Genomic DNA, 20,536 nt, shown 5'->3' with positions numbered 1-20,536 from the left:
GTCTCACTAACTTGATTGAGTTTGTTGAAGAAGTAACAAAGAAGATTGATGATCGCAGAGCAGTGGACATTGTCTATTTGAAATTCTGCAAGGCATTCAAAAAGATTCCACGTGGTAGATTGGTTAGCAAGGTTAGATCACATGGAATCCAGGGAGAGCCAGCCATTTGGACACAAAATTTGCTTGAAGGTGATGGTGGAGGGTTGCTTTTCAGACTCGACACTTGTGACCAGTGATGTGCCACAAGGATCGGTGCTGGGTCCACTGTTTTTCTCACTTATGTAAATAATTTGGATGTGAATAAAGGAGGAATAGTTTGTAAGCTTGAAGATGACAACAAAATTGGTGCTGTAATTGATAGTGAAGAAGATTATCATAGAGTACAATGGGACCTTGATTAGATGGGCGGATGGGCTGAGGAGTGGCAGATGAAGTTTAATTTAGATTTATGGGAGGTGTTGCATTTTTGTAAGGCAAATCAGTGCAGGACTTCTACACCTAATAGTAGGATCCTGGAGAGTGTTGTCAAAAAAAGAGACCTTGGGGTGCAGGTTCATATTTCTCGAAAGTGGAGTCGCAGTTGGACAGAATAGCAAAGAAGGAATTTGGTCTGCTTGCCTTTTTTGGTTAATGCATTGAGTACAGGAGTTGGGAGGTCATGTTGCAGCTGCACAGCTCACTGGTTGGGCCACATTTTGAATACAGCATTCAATTCTGGTCTCCCTCCTGTAGGAAAGATGTTGTTAGACTTGAAAGCATTCAGAAAAGATTTACAAGGATGTTCCTGAGGTTAGAGGAATTGAGCTATAGGGAGTAGCTGAATAGGTGGTGCTCTTTTTGCTCAAGCATCAGAGGCTGAGGGGCAACCTTTTGGAGGTTTATAAAATCATGAGATGCGTGGATAGGGTGAATAGCCAAGGTCTATTTCCCAGGGTAGGAGAGTCCAAACTAGACAGCATAAGTTTAAGGTGAGAGTGGAAGTATTTAAAAGGGACCTAAAGGACAACTTATTCATGCAGAGGGTAGCGTGTGTATGAAATGAGCTGCCAGAAGAAGTGGTGGAGGCTAGTACAATTACAACATTTAAAGGCATCTGGATGGGTACATGAATAGGAAGGGTTTAAAGGGACATGGACCAAATGCTGATAAATGGGACTTGATTAATTTAGGATATCTGGTCAGCATGGACAGATTGGACTGAAGGGCATGTTTCCATGCTGTACAACTCTATGACTCTAAAATAACTTATTTTTTCTGTTGATTTCTTTATTCCTATTGTAGAAATCTATTTATTCTGATCCCCATTGTTTTGAGATCACTTTTCTTTTTGTGTCAAGAATGTGAAGTATGGAGCAAATTATACCAAATTGTGAAATTGGCTTGACCATACTGATGATCCCTCCCCTGCTTTCTAGACAACAGAACATGACTTCAGTATAATGCTTTGCTTAATTAAACCTTTTGTACAGCATTTGTTGTCATTATACCAGCCATGCTAAGGTTCCTAATGTGAAGAGACAATAGCCATTACTCTACAGTTTTTTTATGAAAAAAAATTGCAGACATTTCGCTCTTTGACATTCAGGGAAGTTAGGGAACTGTTGTTAATTTTTATTGTACAACAAAGTTCTTCTGGTAGGAGTAATAAATTTGCAATAAAGCTTCAAAATGCATTTCATGTTTTGATCACTGCTGTTCAAGGCCACACAGGCAGTTGTTCTGAAGGAGGGTCACTGGACTCAAAGTATTAACTCTGTTTTCACCCCACAGATGCTGCCAGGCCTGCTGATTTTCACCAAAATTCTGTTTTTGCTTCAGAAGTCCAGCATCCACAGTTCGCTGTTTTATTTTTGTTTCCTTTTAGATTGAGAACTGTAATTGTGTTGCGACATTGTGGGTCATATTGGGGTCGCTTAGTCATTTAGTGAGATGATATTTGTGTCTGATTGGGATGGCAGTTGCCTGCTGGGGTAAGTCAGACGGTCACAGATGTAGTTGTGTTGGATCAGGGAGTAGTCAGTACAGGTTGAGAAATAGTATGGCTGTATCGAGAGGTATCTGAGTTTGGTTGCACAGTCAGATGCTCAGGGCAGACGAGTTTGCTAATGCCAAATTATGGTAGTTCGGTGTTTGGCAGATGCTTGTGTGATTGGGGCTTCGGTCAGGTGTTTGAGTGGGTTGTCAGGAGCCAGTGAGAGTGGAGGAAGGTTACTGAGTGTAATTGGGTCGAGTTGGGTGTTAATTAGATCAGGTGTTATGGTATTTGGTTTGGGGAGGCAGTTGGGTTGACAGTAGTCAGTTGATGGGATGTTAACTGGGTCTGGTGGTTTGACCATGGCTAATAAGTGAAATTAAATATACAATTAGATGCAAGAAAGGGGCAAATGAATTGAACAACCGGAAGAAAAAAGCAGCATATTTGAGGATTAGGAGCAGCTTAGATTTCAGAAAGAAGAAAAAAAGGATTGATTAAGAGGGTGAAAATAAGGTATAAGAGTGAGCTTGTATAAGAGGGAACATACAAACTGATTATAAAATCTTATTTAGGTGTGTGAAGCAAAGATGATTAGACAAAACAAATACAGGTCCCTTACAGTCGGAAATAGCGGAATTTATAATGGGGAATGTAGAGATGGAAGGACAATTAAAGACCTATTTTGGTTCTGCCTTCACAAAGGAGGACACAAATAACATCCCAAAAATGTATGGAAACACATGGTGTAGTGAGAGGGAAGAACTGAAGGAAAACAGTATGAGGAGACAAATGGTGTTGGGGAAATTGATGGGTTAATGGGCTGATAAATCCCAGAGCCCAGTAGTCCACATCCTGTAGTATTTAAGGAAGTGGACCTAGAAATAGTTGGTGTATTCTGGTCATCTTTCAAGCCTTTTTTTTTATCCATTTGCAGGATGTGGGTATTGCTGGTTAGGCCAGCATTTATTGTCCAGCCCTAATTTCCCAGAGGGCAGTTAAGAGTCAAGTGCATTGCTGTGAGTCTGGAGTCACATGTAGGCCAGACTAGGTAATGACAGCAGTTTTCTTCCCTAAAGGAAAATAGTGAACCTGGCATATTATCGCTCAACAATCAACAATGGTTTCATGGTCACCGTTTTTGTTATAATTCCAATTTTTTTTAAAATTCAGATTGCATCATCGAAAATGGTGCGATTCAAACTCAGGTCCTCAGTATATTACCTGAGTTTCTAGATTAACAGTTTGGTGATAGTACCACTACATCATTGCTTCCCCATTCAAAAAACACTGGAACAGTTCACACTGATTGGAGATTAGCTCATGTAACCCCACTATTTAAAAAAAAAGGAATCAGAGAGAAAATAGAAAATTGTGGACTGGCTAGCTTGACATCAGGAGTAGGGAAAGTCTCGAGTGAGTTATAAAAGATTTAATTGCAGAATTGGAAAACAGTGACAGGGTCCTAAAGAGTCAGCATGGATTTGCAAAAGGCAAATCATGCTTGACAAATCTACTGAAATTTTTGAAGGATTTAACTGATAGAATTCATAAGGGAAGGCAGTGGATGTGGTTTACTCAGACTTTAAGAGGACTTTTGAGAAGGTCCCATAAAAGAGTTTGGCATGTAAAATTAAAGCACACGAAATGACAGAATGTAAACTGACATGTTTATGGAAATCTGGTAGGCAGACAGGAAACAAAGATTTGGAATTTCCAAGTGACAGGCAGTGATGAATGGGGCACTGCAGGGATCAGTGCTTGTATCTCAGCTATTCACAGTACATATATTAATGATGTAGATGAGGGAACTAAATGTAATATCTCCAAGTTTGCAAATGACAGAATTGGGCAGGGGAGTGAGCTGCAAAGAGGATTCAGTGTGATTTAGACAATTTGACTGAGTGGATAAATGCATGGCAGATGATGTATAGCATGAATAAAAGTCAGGTCATTCACCTTAATAGCAAAAACATAAAGGCAGATTGTTATCTGAATGGTGATTATTGGGAAATGGAGAGATGCAATATGACCTGAGTGTTTTTCTGCTCCAGTCATTGAAAGCATGCAGGTGCAATAGAAGGTGAAGAAGCAAATAGTATATTGGCCTTCATAATGTAGGAATTCAATATCAGGATCAGTGATGTCTTGTTGCAATACAGGGCTTTGATCAGACCACAGCTGGGGAATTGTGTGCAGTTTTGGTCTCCATATCTGAGGAAAGATTTTATGACCATGGATGGAGTACAAAAAAGGCTTATCAGAAATGATTCCTGGGATAGCAAGACGGATATATGAGGAGTTTTGGATTTGTTAGGACTGTATTTACTGCAGTTTAGAAAAGTATGGGGTGATTTCACAGAAATTTATAAAATTCTAACAGGAGTAGACAGGGTAAATGCAGAAAGGATGTTCCTGATTATGAGGGATCCCAGAAGCAGGTTTGCATTCCAAGGAAAAAGGATAGGCCACTTACAACTTAGACGGGGTGAAATTTCTTCATGCAGGGAGTGGTGATCCTGTGGAATTCTCTGCCACAGAAACTGGTTTAGGTTAAAACATTGAATGTTTTCAAGTGATTAGATATAATGCTTAGGGCCAAATGGATATAAGGGAATCGGGAGAAAGTGAGAAGAGGGTACTGAGTTGGATGATTAGCCACGGTCATGCTGAATGATGGAGCAGACATAGAGAGCCAAATGGCCTATTGCTGCTCCTATTTACTGTGTTGGTCCTGGGGATGATTGGTGTTGGGGGTTTGCTGTGCCATGTTTGGATGGAGCATGATAGTCAGGTGTATCCACTTGAGGACTGGGGTCACTGTCAGGTGATTGGAGCAAGTTGGGTCAGCTTGGATGTAGTTGAGTAATCAGAGTGTAGTTAGATGTGCAACTGAATCAGATTGGACTGATATGGTCATCAGACATTTAGGGGATGGAATCAGGTGGTCCAGGATGTGGGGAGGGATTTTGTGTACTTATCATAGAAGATGGGCCTCAGGAACAGTTAGGTTGTCAGGTATCGTTGGGCAGGAAGTCGTTGTGTAGGGTAAGTGGTGCAGTCAGGTGGTTGGTGATAGTTGAGCTCTTGGAGATTATAATAGTAATTGAATGTTCGTCAGATTGCCTGGGGTGTTATTGGTCCTGTTAGTTGTGTAGTCACCCAGTTATTAGACCAGGTTGTAAAATGTCTGAAATTTCAAGGGTAGAAACATTGATAAGCTCCTTGTGAAATATTGCGGGCAATTTGTACATAACTCCTGTCACATATCCAGTCATCAATGCCTCTGAAGACTGTAAGATTTGGGCATCTGTGCTTAAGTCATTACTTTTAGACTGTAGCCCATAAACTTCTCATTCCAGATGCAAGAGTGAGATAAAATTGTTTCAGTCTCACGATCCTTAATATAATATTTAAATGATGCTTCTATTTGTTATAGGCATCATACTGTATCCTACTCCAGCAACTGATCCAAATGACATTAAATGCTCTTCTAACATGTATCGTCCTGGAAAAGTAATGAACTCCAGTTGGCTTTATTTTGGATTCAGGATGCTTACAAGGTGCAGTACAACTGTTCCCCAATATTTGTATAGCAGATCAAATGACAAATGTTTAGACAAGTAAACAATTATTTCATTCATCACAATGATTGGAATGTTATGTATCTTAAAAACAGAAAGTTTGAAGCATCAACAATTTTGAACAACTTTTAAGGAATTTTTAAAAAGTGATCAAACAAATTTCTTTTCTAAACAGTCACAGACAAACAAAGTCATGGGAAAATAACTGACAGTAAATTTCCACAAAAAAGTGATATGTTGAATCAATAATTAATCCAGTTATATGACACTTGTTCAAGGATAAATTCTGGCTAGGAGGCAAGATTAATAGTTGCACCAACTCATAAAGTGTCACAGGATTGTCAATGACCAGCCAATTGGTTATTTTAAAAATTCTTTAATGGGATGAGGGTGTCACTGACTAGGCAGCATTTATTGCCCATCACTAATTGCCCAGAGGGCATTTCAGAGTCAGCCACATTGCTGTGGGTCTGGAGTCACATGTAGGCAAGACCAGGTAAGGATGGCAGTTTCCTTCCCAAAAGGACATTAGTGAACCAGATGGATTTTCCAACAATCAACAATTGATTCATGGTCATCATTAGATTCTTAATTTCAGATATTTTATTGAATTCAAATTCCACCATCTCCCATGGTGGGATTTGACCCCGGATCCCCAGAACATAATCTGGGTCTTTGGATTAACAGTCCAGCATGAACGACAGATATTTTGGATAAAAGTCTATGCCTTATTTTGCAATGAAAACACAATGAGAAGGATCTCAAAATGGCCATTGAATAACCAAAGGACACTCACATTTACTGGAAACCAATGGTGTCATTCATAAGATATACAACTTTGTGTGAAGTATGACATCAGCTTTGACATAGAAGATAAATGTGAAGGCCATGTTATAAGCAGTCTTGTCATTCAATACAGAGTGCAGGAGGGCATGCCAGGAGCAACATGAAATGTACTGAAAATTGAGGTGTCAACCTGATCAAGTTACAACACAGGACTACTTCCATGCCAAACAGCAGAAACAATATGCAATAGGTACTGCTAAGCAATCCGACCTCTAACAATTTCGATCAAAGCTCTGCAGTCCTGGCACATTCAGCCGTGAATGGTGGTGGACAATTAAACGAAAGAAGATGAATGCTCCACAATTATCTTAATTCTCAATGATGATGGAGCTGAGCATATCAATACCAAGGCAATGATGTAATATTTGCATGCATCTGCAACTGGAAATACCAAGTGGTTGATCCAACTTGGCTCCTTCCTGAGGTCCACAGCATTATAGAAGCTAGTTTTCAACTAATTCAATTCACCTCCATGTTATATCAAGGAGTAATTGAAAACATTGCATATGACAAATGATGTAGGCCCTGACAATTTTCTGTCAATGGTACAGAAATTTGTTCTCTAGAACTAGCCAGGTACCTCAGCATGCTGCTGCAGTGCAGCTACAAGATGGAATCTAGCCAACAAAGTATAAAATTGTCCGGGCATGTCCTGTGCATAAGAAGCGGAACAAATCAAACCCACCAAATTACTGCCCTATCAGTCTATTTTTAATTGAATTAGAATTATAATTATGTTTTATTTTGACATACTCAAGTGCAGGGATACATGAGTGCAGTAAAAAGTCAGTTATTGAGTCATAGAGTCATACAGTATGGAAAATAGACCTTTCGGTCCAACTTATCCACACTGATGATATTCCCAAACACTTGTCTGCATTTAGCACATATTTGTCCAAACCTTTCCTACTCATGTACTTATCCAAATGTCTTAAATATTGGAACTGTACCTGCATCCACCATTTCTTCTTTCAGTTCATTCCGCACTTTTCTCTATGTAAAAAAGTTGCCCCACATGTCCTTTTTAAAACTTTCTCCTCTCAACTTAAAAATATTCCCGCTAGTTTTGAACTCCCCACCCAAGCCAAAAGACCATTGCTACTCATCTTATTGATGTCCCTCATGATTTTATAAACCTCTATAAGGTCACCCCTAAATCTCCTACAGTCCAGTGAAAAAGCCCCAGTCTATCCAACCTCTTCTTATGGTTCAAACCCTCCATTCCTGGCAACACCCCTGGTAAATCTTTTCTGTACCCTCTCCAATTTAATATTATCCTTGCTACAGCAAGTGTGACAGAACTGCATACAGTGCTCCAGAAGAGGCCTCATCAATGTCCTGTACAACCTCAACTTGACATCCCAACTTCTGTACTCAAAGGTCTGAATAATGAAGGTAAACATGGTAAATACCTTCTTAAAGCTACCTGTGATACAAATTTCAAAGAATTATGTACCTGAACCCCTAGGTCTCTCTCTGCTACAACACTACCCAGGGCAGTACCAGTAATTGTATAAGTCCTGCCCTTGTTTGTTTTACAAAATGCAATACCTCACATTTATCCAAATTAAACCGTATCTGCCCACTCCTCAGACCATTGATCCAGTTGATCAAGATCCCTTTTTAATCTTAAATAACATTCTTCATTTTTCATTATACCACCAATTTTGGTGTCATCTGCAGACTTACTAACCATGCCTCCCATATTCTTGTTCAAACAATTTATATAAATGACAAACAAAAGTGGATCCAGTACTGATTCCTGTGGAACATCGTTGGTCACAGGCCTCAAGTCCAAAAAACAACTCTCCACCATCACTCTCTGTTTCCTGCAGTTAAGCCAATTTTGAATCCAATCGTCAAGTTCACATGAATGTTATGTGATCTAACTGTATTAATTAGTCTACCATGTGGAACCTTGTCAAAGGCTTTACTATAGCCCAAGTAAAAAATGTCTACTGCTCTGCCCTCATTAGTCTTTTTGGTTATTGCATCAAAAAACTCAATAAAGTTTGTGGGACACAAATTTGCTCACACAAAGCCATATTTACTATCCCTAATCATTCTTTGTCTCTCTAACTGCATGTAAATCCTATATTTCAGAATCACCTACAACAACTTACCCACCACCGATGTCAGGCTCACAGATCTATAGTTTCCAGGGTTCTCCTTACAGCCTTTCTTTAAAAAAGACACAACATTAACCAACTTCCAGTCCTCCCGCACCTCACCTGTGTTAATAAATGATACAAATATTTCTGCTAGGGACCCACAATTTCTTCCCTATCTTCTCACTGCATCCTGGGATACACTTGGTGTATCTGAAATTTGTCTACCTTCATGTTGTCTGAGACTTCGAGAATTTCCTCTTCTGTAATGTGAACTATTTTCAAAACATCAATATTTATTAGAAGTGCACAGATTTGTCATTTCCAGTTTCATCTTAGATTGTCAGCAAAGTAATGAATGGGGTCATCAATAATTCTATCAAGCAGCACTTACTGAGCAATAACCTGTTCACTAATGCTCAGTTTAGGTTCTGGCAGAACTTTGCCTAATTTCATTGCCACCTATGTGCACAAATAGAAAAAAAAAGCTGAAATTCACATGTGATGTGACATAGACTCCCCTGACTTGACTGAATGTGCTTCAAAAAACCCAACAAAACCAGCATCAGTGCAAAAAAGGGGAATGTTTCCCTGTTGATTGGAGTCATACCTTGTACAAAAGAAGTGAGTTGTGAGATGTTGAAGATAAATTATCTCAGCCTCAGAATATCATTATAGGATTTCCTGAGGATTTAAACACAGAAATTGTTGGAAAATATCGGCAGGTCTGACAGAATCTGTGGAGAGAAATCAGAGTTAACATTTTGGGTTGAGTGACCCTTCAGAAACATGAACTCTTGATTTCTCTGCACAGATGCTGCCAGACCTGATGATATTTTCCAACAGTTTCTTCTTTTACTTCTCATTTACAGCATCTGCAGTTCCTTCAGTTTTCCTTAGGATATAGTCTCTTAGATCCAATGATCCGTTAAGGTAGCAGGACAAGTAGATAAAATTGTTAAGAAGGCAAATGAGATTCTTGCCTTTATTCACCGAGGCACAGTGTCTAACAGCATGGAGGTGATGCTGAAACTGTATCAAATTTTGGTTGGGCCACAGCTGGAATATTGTGTGCAGTTGTGGAATCCACATTATAGGATGGATGTGATGGCATTGGTGAGGATGACTTACAAGGATATTGCCTGGGCTGGACAGTTCTGGAGAGTGGACATACTGGGGTGTTTTCCTTGGAGCAGAGGAGGTTGAGAAGGGACGTGATTGAGATTTATAAACTTATGAGGGACATAGATAGGATAGACAGAAAGGAACTTTTCTCTATGTTGGAGGGATCAATGACCAGGGACATATATTTAACGTAAGGGACACAAGGTTTCTCGACGAAAGATATTTTCACTCAGAGCATAGTGGGAATCTGGAACTCACTGCATGTACTGTTAGTAGACACAGGAGCATTCATAACATTTAAGAATTATTTAGATGTGCATTTCTAATGCCAAGGCTATGGGGCAAATGCTGGAATTTTGGGCTTAGAATAGTTTGGTGATTGGTTTTGACTGGTGCAGACTTGTGGTACTAAAGCATTCTATGTATCTATGTAGCAAGTCCTGGACAATATCCAAGCTTTGTGCTGATAAATGGCAAGTAACATTGATCCCACCCAAATGCTAAGCAATGAACAATTTCAAGAAGAGAGAATCTAACCATTGCCCCATGATGTTCATCATTATCAGCCACCTGCTGGTTATCATCCATCAGAAACTAAACTGGATGAGCCATATAAATATTATAACTGCAAGAGTCAGCCTCTGACTTGGAATTCTGTCGTGAGTAATTCACCTCTTGTCTTCTATGATCTACAAGACAAGTCAGGAGTGTGATGGAATATGCACTACTTGCCTCATTAGTGCAGCTCCAATCACACTCAGAAACTTGATACCATCCAGTGTACTTGATTGGCATGCCATCCATATCTGTAACATTCACTTCCTTCACCAATGAACTAAAGTGGCAGCTGTGAGTTGCACTGCAAAACTCACCAAAGCTCATCCCAAAACTCCTCCTGGCTTCCACCACCTACTGGAACTCCCTTCCTCACAGTACTGTGGATGTCCCTACACATCAAGGACTGTGGCATTGAGATGGCAGCTCACCACTGCCTTGTCTCAATCAGTTAGGGATGGAAAATAAGTCTGTCGCATTCAAATTGCATGGAAAATGAGAAAAAGTCTTATTAGAAATCGCCCTTACATTCATTTGCAATTTATTTGTGCTCATTAAATCACAATAGCCAAAATGATCTTATTAAATGCAATATTCTGCTTTACTTTGACACTAGTTTTCAGATTCATATTCCATTTAAATAAAAAAAAAACATTGATTTGATTCCATTCTCTGATAATTGTTCCCTGTGGAACTAGATTGTTTAGAATTTAAGAAGTTTGAGCCATGACCATTCTGACTAAAAAACTGGTTACTGCATTGTCATAACACTGGCTGTTGTTGCCCCTGCCTCATCCCATTTGCTACTGAAAAGTTCATTCATGCTCCTGTTACTACCATCGTCTATGCATAACTAGAAGATTCATTTGATGTTCTTGGTGTGGAATCTGCAAAGAAAATACTGCAAACAATTGAAAAGCATTTACAGCACCTTCATTGATCTCAACAAGACATTCAATCCTGTGAGCAGAGCTGATCTATTTAAGTTGCTGAAGAATACTGTTTGAGTTTGAATACTGCTCAATGTGGTCTTGTTTTTCCGTGGTAACCTGTTGGGTAAGGTGAACTATCTTGTTGCGATATAATATAAAAACCATTAGAGATCTGCAATGGGCAAGCAAATTTGTGTTTTTGCACCAAAACTTTGACAACACATATTTGTTGCTGTAACTTTATTCATTCTTGAAATGGATATGGAATTGCAGACTTGGTCAGCACTTATTGCTCATGCCTAATGGAATTTGAAGAGGTAGTAGTGAGCCACCACCTTGAACTGCTGCAGCCTATGTTCATCTACTAAGCCTGTCTACTTATACAAATCAGAACTGACAGAAAGCTTATCATTGTTCTTCACCTGAGGTTGAAGAGAAATGTGTATCAAGGCTTCATTAGAAAGTTGCTGTATTCTGACAATAGCATACTTGCATTCCATAACAAGGAACAAAATGGAATCTTCTCCCAGTACATAAAGAGTTTGGTTTGTCCATTGACATTAGGAACGTAAATGTCATGGTGTAGGATCTTGCTGTACTTCGACCTATTAGGATTGAAAAGACGATGTTGAAGATCAATTATATCTTCACATATCTATGCTCTACAATCTTTCTTCTGTTGCTGAAATCAAAACAGCCATTGTAATAGAGTGGTGGGTGTGTGAAATGCGCTGCCGGCAGTGGTAGTGGAGTCAGATACTTTAGACTCTTTTAAGCGACCCTTGGATAGGGACATGGAGGATAGTAAAATGTAGGGTATGCAGGGTAGATTGATCTTAGTAAGATAATAGGTCAGCACAACATCATGGGCTGAAGGGCCTATACTGTGCTGTACTGTTCTATGTTCCATGTTCTATATTATGTCCAGTTTAAGCAATACTGTCTGCAACAACAGGAAACTGACTGACAACAGCAAACTGTAAGTCTACCAAGCTTCTCAATGCACTTCTTTACTGTAGTGAGATTAGGACAATAAATGTTAGGCAGCAGGTAATTCTGAAAAACTTCCATATTTGCTGTCTCATAAAGAACTTTTGGTTCTCTGGCATGTCAAAGTTACCAAGGCAGAGGTACTGGACTGTGCTAAATCCCATCAGCATACACCGATTGCTAAACAAATTAAATCTGCACTGGCCAGACTACAATCATTAAATGGATCATTGCACTATATTCAAACGCCTTCTGTACTGTAAAATGGTGACTGGGTTTTGGCCTGCTGTACAACCAATATCTCTGCTACAAGAACAAATGCAAGATTTTGAAATGAAGACTATACCATTGGTACCAGTGGACAGTCAAACATGACTGTGACTTCAAGAGTCTGACTGTTTGGAGATGCATTGCAAGAGTAAAGCAGAGATGGACAGCTGAGATTAGGGTTCCAAAGAAAAGAGAGCTCAATCTTGTGCCTTCTCTGGCCACTATCTTCCTCAGCCATAAATATCACAGATGAAGCCAAAATGATTCTCTTGAGCCTGAACAAATGTTTAACATGATGCAAGTTATCATGATGAGAAGAAAAGATGACAGTACAGAAATATTAATACCTAAAGAATGATAAATCCTCTCCTGATTTGTTAACGCATCTTGCACCCTTGAAAATCTATAATTCATTCCGAACTCAGTTTGTCATATCCCAAACCAGAGCAAATCTTCCCATTACTAGTACTCTCATATTGCATTGTGATCTACCACTGCCTTGATTTTGTTTCCAGAAGTTAAATCCTTGCTGTCAGATCAAATTACATCTACACTCAATGTAGCCTAAAATTTCCTTTCTTCTTTACAGCCCTTTATAATTCTATGTGTCTCAATTTGGACTGTTGTGAATCTGCTAATGCTTTTATCCATCATTGGTGGCTTTTTTATTCTGCTGTCTCAGCTTAGCTGTCTGGAATTCCCTTCCAAAATGCCACTGCCTCTTCCTATCCTCATAAAAATGCACTTAATCCAAATAGATTACATTCACCAGCTCCCTTTTGTCTAAATTGGTCATAGCCTCCTCAAAAAATTCCAACAAATGTGTCAGGGCGTGACCTTCCTTTGATGGACTATTTTACCATGCATGTCCATTAGCTCTGCAATCTCATCCTTAACAGTGGACTCAGAAACCTTACTAATAACCTGATTGATACAGTCACCAGTCTGGGCGATTTATCCAACTTCAGACCTTTCAGCTTCCTCAGAATCTTCTCTTTAGTGATGGCCTCTACATTCACCTCTATTACAGACTCTCTTGAAGTTCTGGTAAGTTACTGGTGTCTTCTACTATGAAGACCAATGCAAAGTATCTATGCAATCCCTTCACCATTTTGTTGTTCCCATTACTACTTCTCCAACCTCCTTTTCCAGTTGTCCAATGTTCTCTCTTGCCTCACTCTTACCTTTTATATATCTAAAAACGTAATCTTTTTTTATGTTAATGGAAAGCTTACCCGCACAGTTCATCTTTTCCCCCTTATTGCTTTTTATTAAGTTGTCTCCTGCTGACGTCTAAAGGCTCCTCAAATGTCACATTATTGTACACTTCTTCTTTTGCTTTAATGCTGTCTCTGACTTCCTTTGTCAGCCTTGGTTGACTTGTCCTCCCCTTCATATGTTTCTTCTTCCTTGGGATGAATTTCTACTGTGCCTCCTGAATAACCCCCTGAAACTCATGCCATTTCTGCTCCACGATCTTCCCTGCTCGGTTCTCCTTCCAGACAACTCTGACCAGTTCATCCTTCATCTCTTTGTGGTTAATGTTACTTCATTGTAATATCATTACATCTGATTCAAGCTTCTCCCTTTCCAGCTGCAGGATGAATTCTACCATATCATAGGGATTCTTCTTAAGATTCCCACCTATTTTTTCTTGAACTCAGTGGTTTGCTGAACCATTTTCAGAGGGCAGTTAAGAGCAAACAACATTACAGTGAGTCTGGAGTCACATCTAGGCCAGACCAAGTAAGAATGTATGTTAATAAACTAGACACTTTTGTGACAATCAACAATTGTTGCATTGTCAGCAATACTGAGAATAGCTTTTATTAAATTTCAGATTTATTCATATAATTTAAATTTCATGTGTTATCAAAGTAGAATACAATCCTGAGCTTCCAGATTATTAGGTCAGTGAAATTAGTACTATACCTCCACTCCCCCTCATCAATGACTGCAGGGAGGCCTTATGGAATGTTGACCATTTCCAGTACCTCTGGAGTGTTCTGATGGCCAAAGTAATTATTGATGAAGGGATCCAGCACCACCTCCAATGTGCTAGTGCAGCCTTTGGCCACCTGAGGCAAAGGGCGTTCAAGGACAATAAGATCAGATCCAAAACCACAACCATGGTTTACAGAACTCTGGTGTTTCCTGCCTTCCTATATGTTTTTGAGACATGGACTGTCTACCGCAGACACCTCAAGGCACTGGTGGAGTACAACAAATGCTGCCTATGCAAGATCCTGCAAATTCACTGGAAAGGAAGATATACCAACATCGGTGTCCTCGAGCAAGCCAACATCCACAGCATTGAGGCACTGACTACCCTTGACCAGCTGTGATGGGCTGGGCACATCATCCATATCACTGATAGAAGACTTCCAAAGCAAGTGCTTTACTCCCAGCTTCAAAATGGCATGTAAGCCTCAGGGGGGCAGAGGAAGTGCTTCAGTGATACCCTCAAGGCCTCACTGGCAAAGTGTGGCATTCCCACAGACACTTGGGAATCACTGGCCCAAGACAACCCAAAGTAGAGGAGGAGTATCCAGGAAGGTGTCAAGCACCTCAAGACTTGCTGTTGGGAAGAAGTCAAGTGAAAACAGTAAAAGGAGCAGTGGCCAAATCAATTCCCCTTCTATGCTTCCCATGACTACCTTCCGCTGCAAGTGTAACAGAACCTGTGGTAGCAGCATTGGTTTATAGAGTCACTTTCAGATTCGTCCTGAGAATGCAAGAGTCTCATCCACATCTGCAAGAGACCACTAATGAATGAAAATGCCACCACCTTTCCAGAATTCCACCAAATGAAATTTGTTGCCATGGCAAGCTTTATTCAAATGTGAGTTGTTTTGTTGTTTGAATGTAGCAATGGAAGGAATTAACTCCCAGACAATGTTATCAGGATGTAAATAGGTTCTTCTAGAAGTTAACGGAATAAAACTGGGACAAATACTTTTGGATATGATATGACTGTTTTCCCATTTATTTCCCCAACAGTGCAAAATTTGGAACACATTTAGTAGTGCTTAAATTTCTGATCAATTTTTCTACCATCCTTCAAGCAGTCAGTTCCAGATCACAATAATCTTGCAGATGACTTTCCTCCCCCTGCCCCCACCACTCACTTCCCTTATACAACTGTCCAATCCTCTTAGCAACCACTTTAAAATCAGACTTACTTGTTATTGACCACATTGCTCAGGTTATATAGGTTATTGGTGAAGACAATGAAATAAATACTTGAAAAAGATTGCATTGTCGATAAAATGGAACCTCTATAGGGAGATAAAACTATGTAAAATAACACAATATAATAAACTGATTAAAAAAACTAGTAATTTCTTCATTCATCATTACTCCTATATTGTACTGAATTGGCATTTTCCATCAATAACAACATACATTTTGCGACTTTCACCATGCAATTTCGCGTAAGTCTGGGTGATATGGGAAAAGTTGCTCCCTACCCCATTCCCCACCCTTTTTTCTGCATACAAACAAGTGGGCAGAGGAAGTGCTTCAGTGATACCCTCAAGGCCTGACTGGCAAAATGTGGCATTCCCACGGACACCTGAGAATCACGCCCAAGACCACCCAAAGTGGAGGAGCAGCAACCAGGAAGGTTTTCCCAGCCACCATCAGTTCTGAGGAAGGATCACCAGACCCGAAATGTTAACTCTGTTATTTTTTCCTTCACAGATGCTGCCATACCTGCTGAGCTTTTCCAGCAACTTTGTTTTTTTTCCGGATGTTAGGCGTTCAGTTTGTTTTACATTTCTTTCACTCACCTCACTGACAATATTAGGCTTTTGTTTCGTCTGCTGATTGCACTCTAAGAAATACACGTCAGCATTCTTGTTATTGCTTCTACGCGTTGCTGAACCGAAAGGGGTGAGAAGTACGCAGTTCCCGTTCTCAGGTTCAGTTGTTGGACGAAACAAGCAGTAAGTTTCAGAGAGTGACCCAGTTCCACGAACTTCCATAACATTTGCAGTTGGTTGAACATTGGGGGCTATCCGAAGATTTACGTGAGACTGCTTCGATGTATTGTTTGTAATGTCACGTCCAAAACAAGTGATCAGAGAGCAATCATCATTTTGATCATTGCTGTTGTGGCACATTGTGGTAATGAGCGCAATTATTATCAAAAGAAGGACGAATGAGACTGTCCCTAGCGATATTATTATATAGATTGCCAAATCCGTGGACTGCTCAATATTTTGGGGCTGATTGCTAAAATCTGACATAATTGCAGCAGTCTCATCCATCAGTGACAATGTAGCTGTGACAGTAGTGGAGAGGGAAGGATGACCATTGTCCTTTACCAAGATTACAAGTACTTGTGTAATTGAATCTCTCTCTTCAAAGACTCGCATTGTTCTGATTTCTCCCGAATTACGTGCAACAGTAAAAAGAGTTCGATCAGTAGATTGGATCAATTGATAAATCAATCTGGCATTCTGTCCAGAATCCGCATCCACTGCAGTCACTTTTGTCACCAGGTAACCTGGATGTGCAGATCGAGGCATCATTACGTGTGTTCCATTTTTTGACAGAGAAGATACAATGACAGGAGAGTTGTCGTTTTGGTCGAGGATTATTACATTTACAATAACATTACTGCTGAGGGGTGGGCTTCCAGCGTCACGAGCTTGGACGTGGATTTGAAAGTTCTTAAATTGCTCATAGTCAAATGAACGCTGTGAAAATATTTCTCCATTTTCTGAATTAATTGATACAAAGGACGCGACAGACATGCCTTGAATCTGACTCGCCATAATAGAGTAAGAAATGTCAGCGCTTTCACCGAGGTCAGAATCAAAAGCCGTCACTGAGCAGATGGTTCCTCCGGGCGTGTTGTTTTCCGATATATAGGCTGTGTACGATGACTTTGTGAAGCGTGGTGCATTGTCGTTAATGTCCGAGATCGCCAGCACAATGATTTTGTTGGTGAAGAGACGAGGAGATCCAGCATCTGAACAACTGACATTAATTATGTATTGAGAAACAGTTTCTCTGTCCAATAACGCATTAGTAACCAACATGTAAGAGTTCTTGAAAGACGCTTTCAACTGGAACGGAAGGTTATTAGGAACATCACAACTAATTTTGCCATTTTCTCCAGATTCCGGATCCGTTACGCTCATTAGAGCTATCATCGTCCCGATCGTAGCATTTTCAGTTATGGAGCTAGATAACGACATCAGCGTCATTTCAGGTACTACGTCATTCGTGTCTACAACTTCCACTACAACTTTGCAATATGCAGGAACAGAATGAGGACCCTGGTCTCTGGCTTGCACATTAATCTCGTAGATGTTGGCTTCTTCGTAATCCAACACTCCTTTAACTGTGATTTTTCCTGTGTGAGGTTCTATACTAAACAGTTCATGCAATCTTTCAGGAGTATAACTGCTGAAAGAGTAGATTATTTCTGCATTTGTGCCTTCATCTAAATCGGTAGCATTAAGATTAATAATTAATGTATTATCGATTACATTTTCAATCACTTTTACCCAATAAACAGACTTGTCAAACGCAGGCACATTGTCATTGGCATCAAGGACAGCGATAATAATTTGGGCATTACCAGATCGTTCTGGAATCCCACCATCCAAGGCACTGAGAAGTAAGGTATGAACAGCTTGTATTTCTCTATCCAAGAATTTATCAAGTAGCAAATATACACTTTTAGTTCCATCATTGCTGTTTTGAACATCCAACGTGAAGTGATCGTTTGGACTGAGGTTGTAAGTGTGAACAGAATTTGTACCCACGTCAGGGTCATACGCGCTCTGTAATGGAAAGCGAGTTCCCGGCGGAGTTGACTCAAGAATCTCCAAACGTAGCGCATCCTGCGGAAAACTGGGGGAATTGTCATTGATATCTTGTATTTCAACCTCAGCACGGTACAGTTTTAAGGGCTTTTCTGTAACAATCTCGATATTTTGTAAGCACATAAGAGTTTGGCCGCAAAGCTGCTCCCTGTCAATTTTGTCATTAACAAACAAAACACCATTCTTTAAATTAACTTCAAAATACCTCTTCTTTGCAGCTGACATGATCCGAAATCTACGGATGGACAGTTCTCTCACATCTAATCCAATATCGTTAGCAATATTCCCAACAAAAGCGCCGTATTCTAATTCTTCTGGAATCGAGTAATGAATCTGGGCAGAAGCAAAATCCCAGACGAAAAGCAAGATAATGGAAAACGACGTTTGCATTATCTGTGTAAAGACGTCCTTTCATTCGAACTCTGTTGCAAATAGTAATAAAATGTAGATCGCTTAGAGCTTCTTCACTTGGTGCGAAGTCAAAAGGACAATGATTGATAAATAACATGCCCTCCTAACGTAGAATGACTCGAAGGAAAGGAGATCAAAGATGGCTGAGATGCAACCGCAATCTGGTACTGGCTTTCCCCTCTGTTCTTTCTTCAGCGTGTGTACGAGGCTGCGGGAGGACTGATGGATGTCTTCATTTTTCAATTCTTCATTGGTAGACAGCGACACAAAGAGTCTTATCCAATAATTACACATAGTACTTCCTAAAGTCACATCATTCCTCAGTGTAAAGATCACCTAGTAAGTTAAACCTGAAATAGTCTGCTGTCATAATTAGCTGAAACGGGGTGAGCAGTTTTAGAGAACTCGGAAACCTACGACGGAAACTTAATAAAGTTTTAGTTGCGCAGTGGCAATCACACACGCTGACTATATCATAACTTTTCACAAGTAGTTTTTTTTTAAAAAAGTATGTATTTTGTGTAGTTCGTTATGTCATAAGAATCAATTTTGCTAACAGCCAGAGTGTCCCTGCATATCTAATCTAGCAGTAACCGGGCTCGCCATGCGATGCAGCAAAATGCGAAACACACTTGTCAGAAGGGACCACATTAGAAATCTGTACCTCTGCTCTGAAAGAACATTAATAATACTGGTAAACCTTCATAAATTAGATGCACCAATAAATTAGAAAAATGATCATGTATTGATTCAGAATCCTTGATGTGTTGTTACATTGCAAATACTTTGCTGAATTGATTTTGCTTGAATTCAATTCACAAATTCACTCTTGATAAAATAATAGTCATAGTAGTTTGCCCTTTTAGTTTCAAACGGATTCTGCCTGAATATGATATAGTAAACGTAAAATTGTCATAGTCACGGACGCTGCTCTCTCATTAGAGGGAATCGCCTGGTGGTGGCTTAAACTGAACGTCACCAAACCTCAGATGTGGGGAGAGGTTGAGATGTAGCATCCTTTAGAGCAATCTGATGCGGTATGGACATTGAACCCATGCTGTCAGCATCACTCGCCAAGTATCCAGCCAGCAGAGCTAATTAACCCTTGAGATAACGTAAAGGAATAGGAGAAAGGCACACTTATAAAACTTGAAGTTTATTTCACTATGAAGTCACTAAGTCGATAGATTATATTTGTATGCCCTGCAAAATGACTTGCAAAGGGCAACTAAAGCAGAAACCTTCATGTAAAACATTAGGCTCTTCGTCAATGCATTCAAGCATCATTCTCATTGTCCTCAGCTGGATACTCTAGGATTCACATAAGCAGCTTCAGCAAAGAGCCACGAGACCAAAACATCACTGCAAATGCAGAACAACAGGTGAGATTATTGTGCGTAAAAACCAAAAGAACTGCGGATGTTGTAAATCAGGAACAAAAACAGAAGTTGCTGGAAAAGCTCAGCTGCTCCGTGACCCGAAACATTAACTCTGAATTTTTCCTCACGGATGCTGCCAGACCTGCTAGATTATTGTGGAAACGCCCTCCTGTAAACATTTCCCTCTTTCACGAAGAAGCCTCAAAGCCTGTGGTGTGCATCGCACATGTATCAAATATTTTAAAAAAGCTTTCGGTTTCATAGTTAAATGATTTGAAAGATAAATAATCGACATGAAATACAATTCATGCCACAAGCTAACTCAACGTGGGTAATTCGCTGTCATCAATGCAAACAGCAGGGAAAAATAAAGTTCCGTTTATAATGCACATTTCAGAGGGAAATTTCTCCCTCATACCCTTGTACATTATTCCATCCAAGTGATTATCCAATGCTCTATTGAATGCCACAATCGAACTTCTCCAAACACACTTGCATTCCATACCCGAACTACTCGCTAAGTG

At 39.9% G+C, this 20,536-nt stretch overlaps 1 protein-coding gene across 1 annotated transcript in view; it reads right to left on the bottom strand.

Moving 5' to 3' along the window:
* Positions 1-14,349: 14,349 nt before the first annotated feature.
* LOC109913491 overlaps positions 14,350-20,536 on the bottom strand; it is a 111,416-nt gene continuing 105,229 nt past the window's right edge. The window contains exons 10-12 of the mRNA XM_048603502.1: positions 19,944-19,995; positions 16,174-18,615; positions 14,350-14,460 (exon numbers count right to left, since the gene is read on the bottom strand). Of these exons, the coding sequence (XP_048459459.1) occupies positions 14,350-14,460; positions 16,174-18,615; positions 19,944-19,995 (2,605 nt within the window). The remainder of the gene's footprint in view (positions 14,461-16,173; positions 18,616-19,943; positions 19,996-20,536) is intronic.

The sequence above is a fragment of the Rhincodon typus genome, chromosome 12 (genome assembly GCF_021869965.1).
Source record: "Rhincodon typus isolate 14 chromosome 12, sRhiTyp1.1, whole genome shotgun sequence".
Taxonomy (NCBI): Eukaryota; Metazoa; Chordata; class Chondrichthyes; order Orectolobiformes; family Rhincodontidae; genus Rhincodon; species Rhincodon typus.
This window is presented reverse-complemented; position numbering and strand designations above follow the sequence as displayed.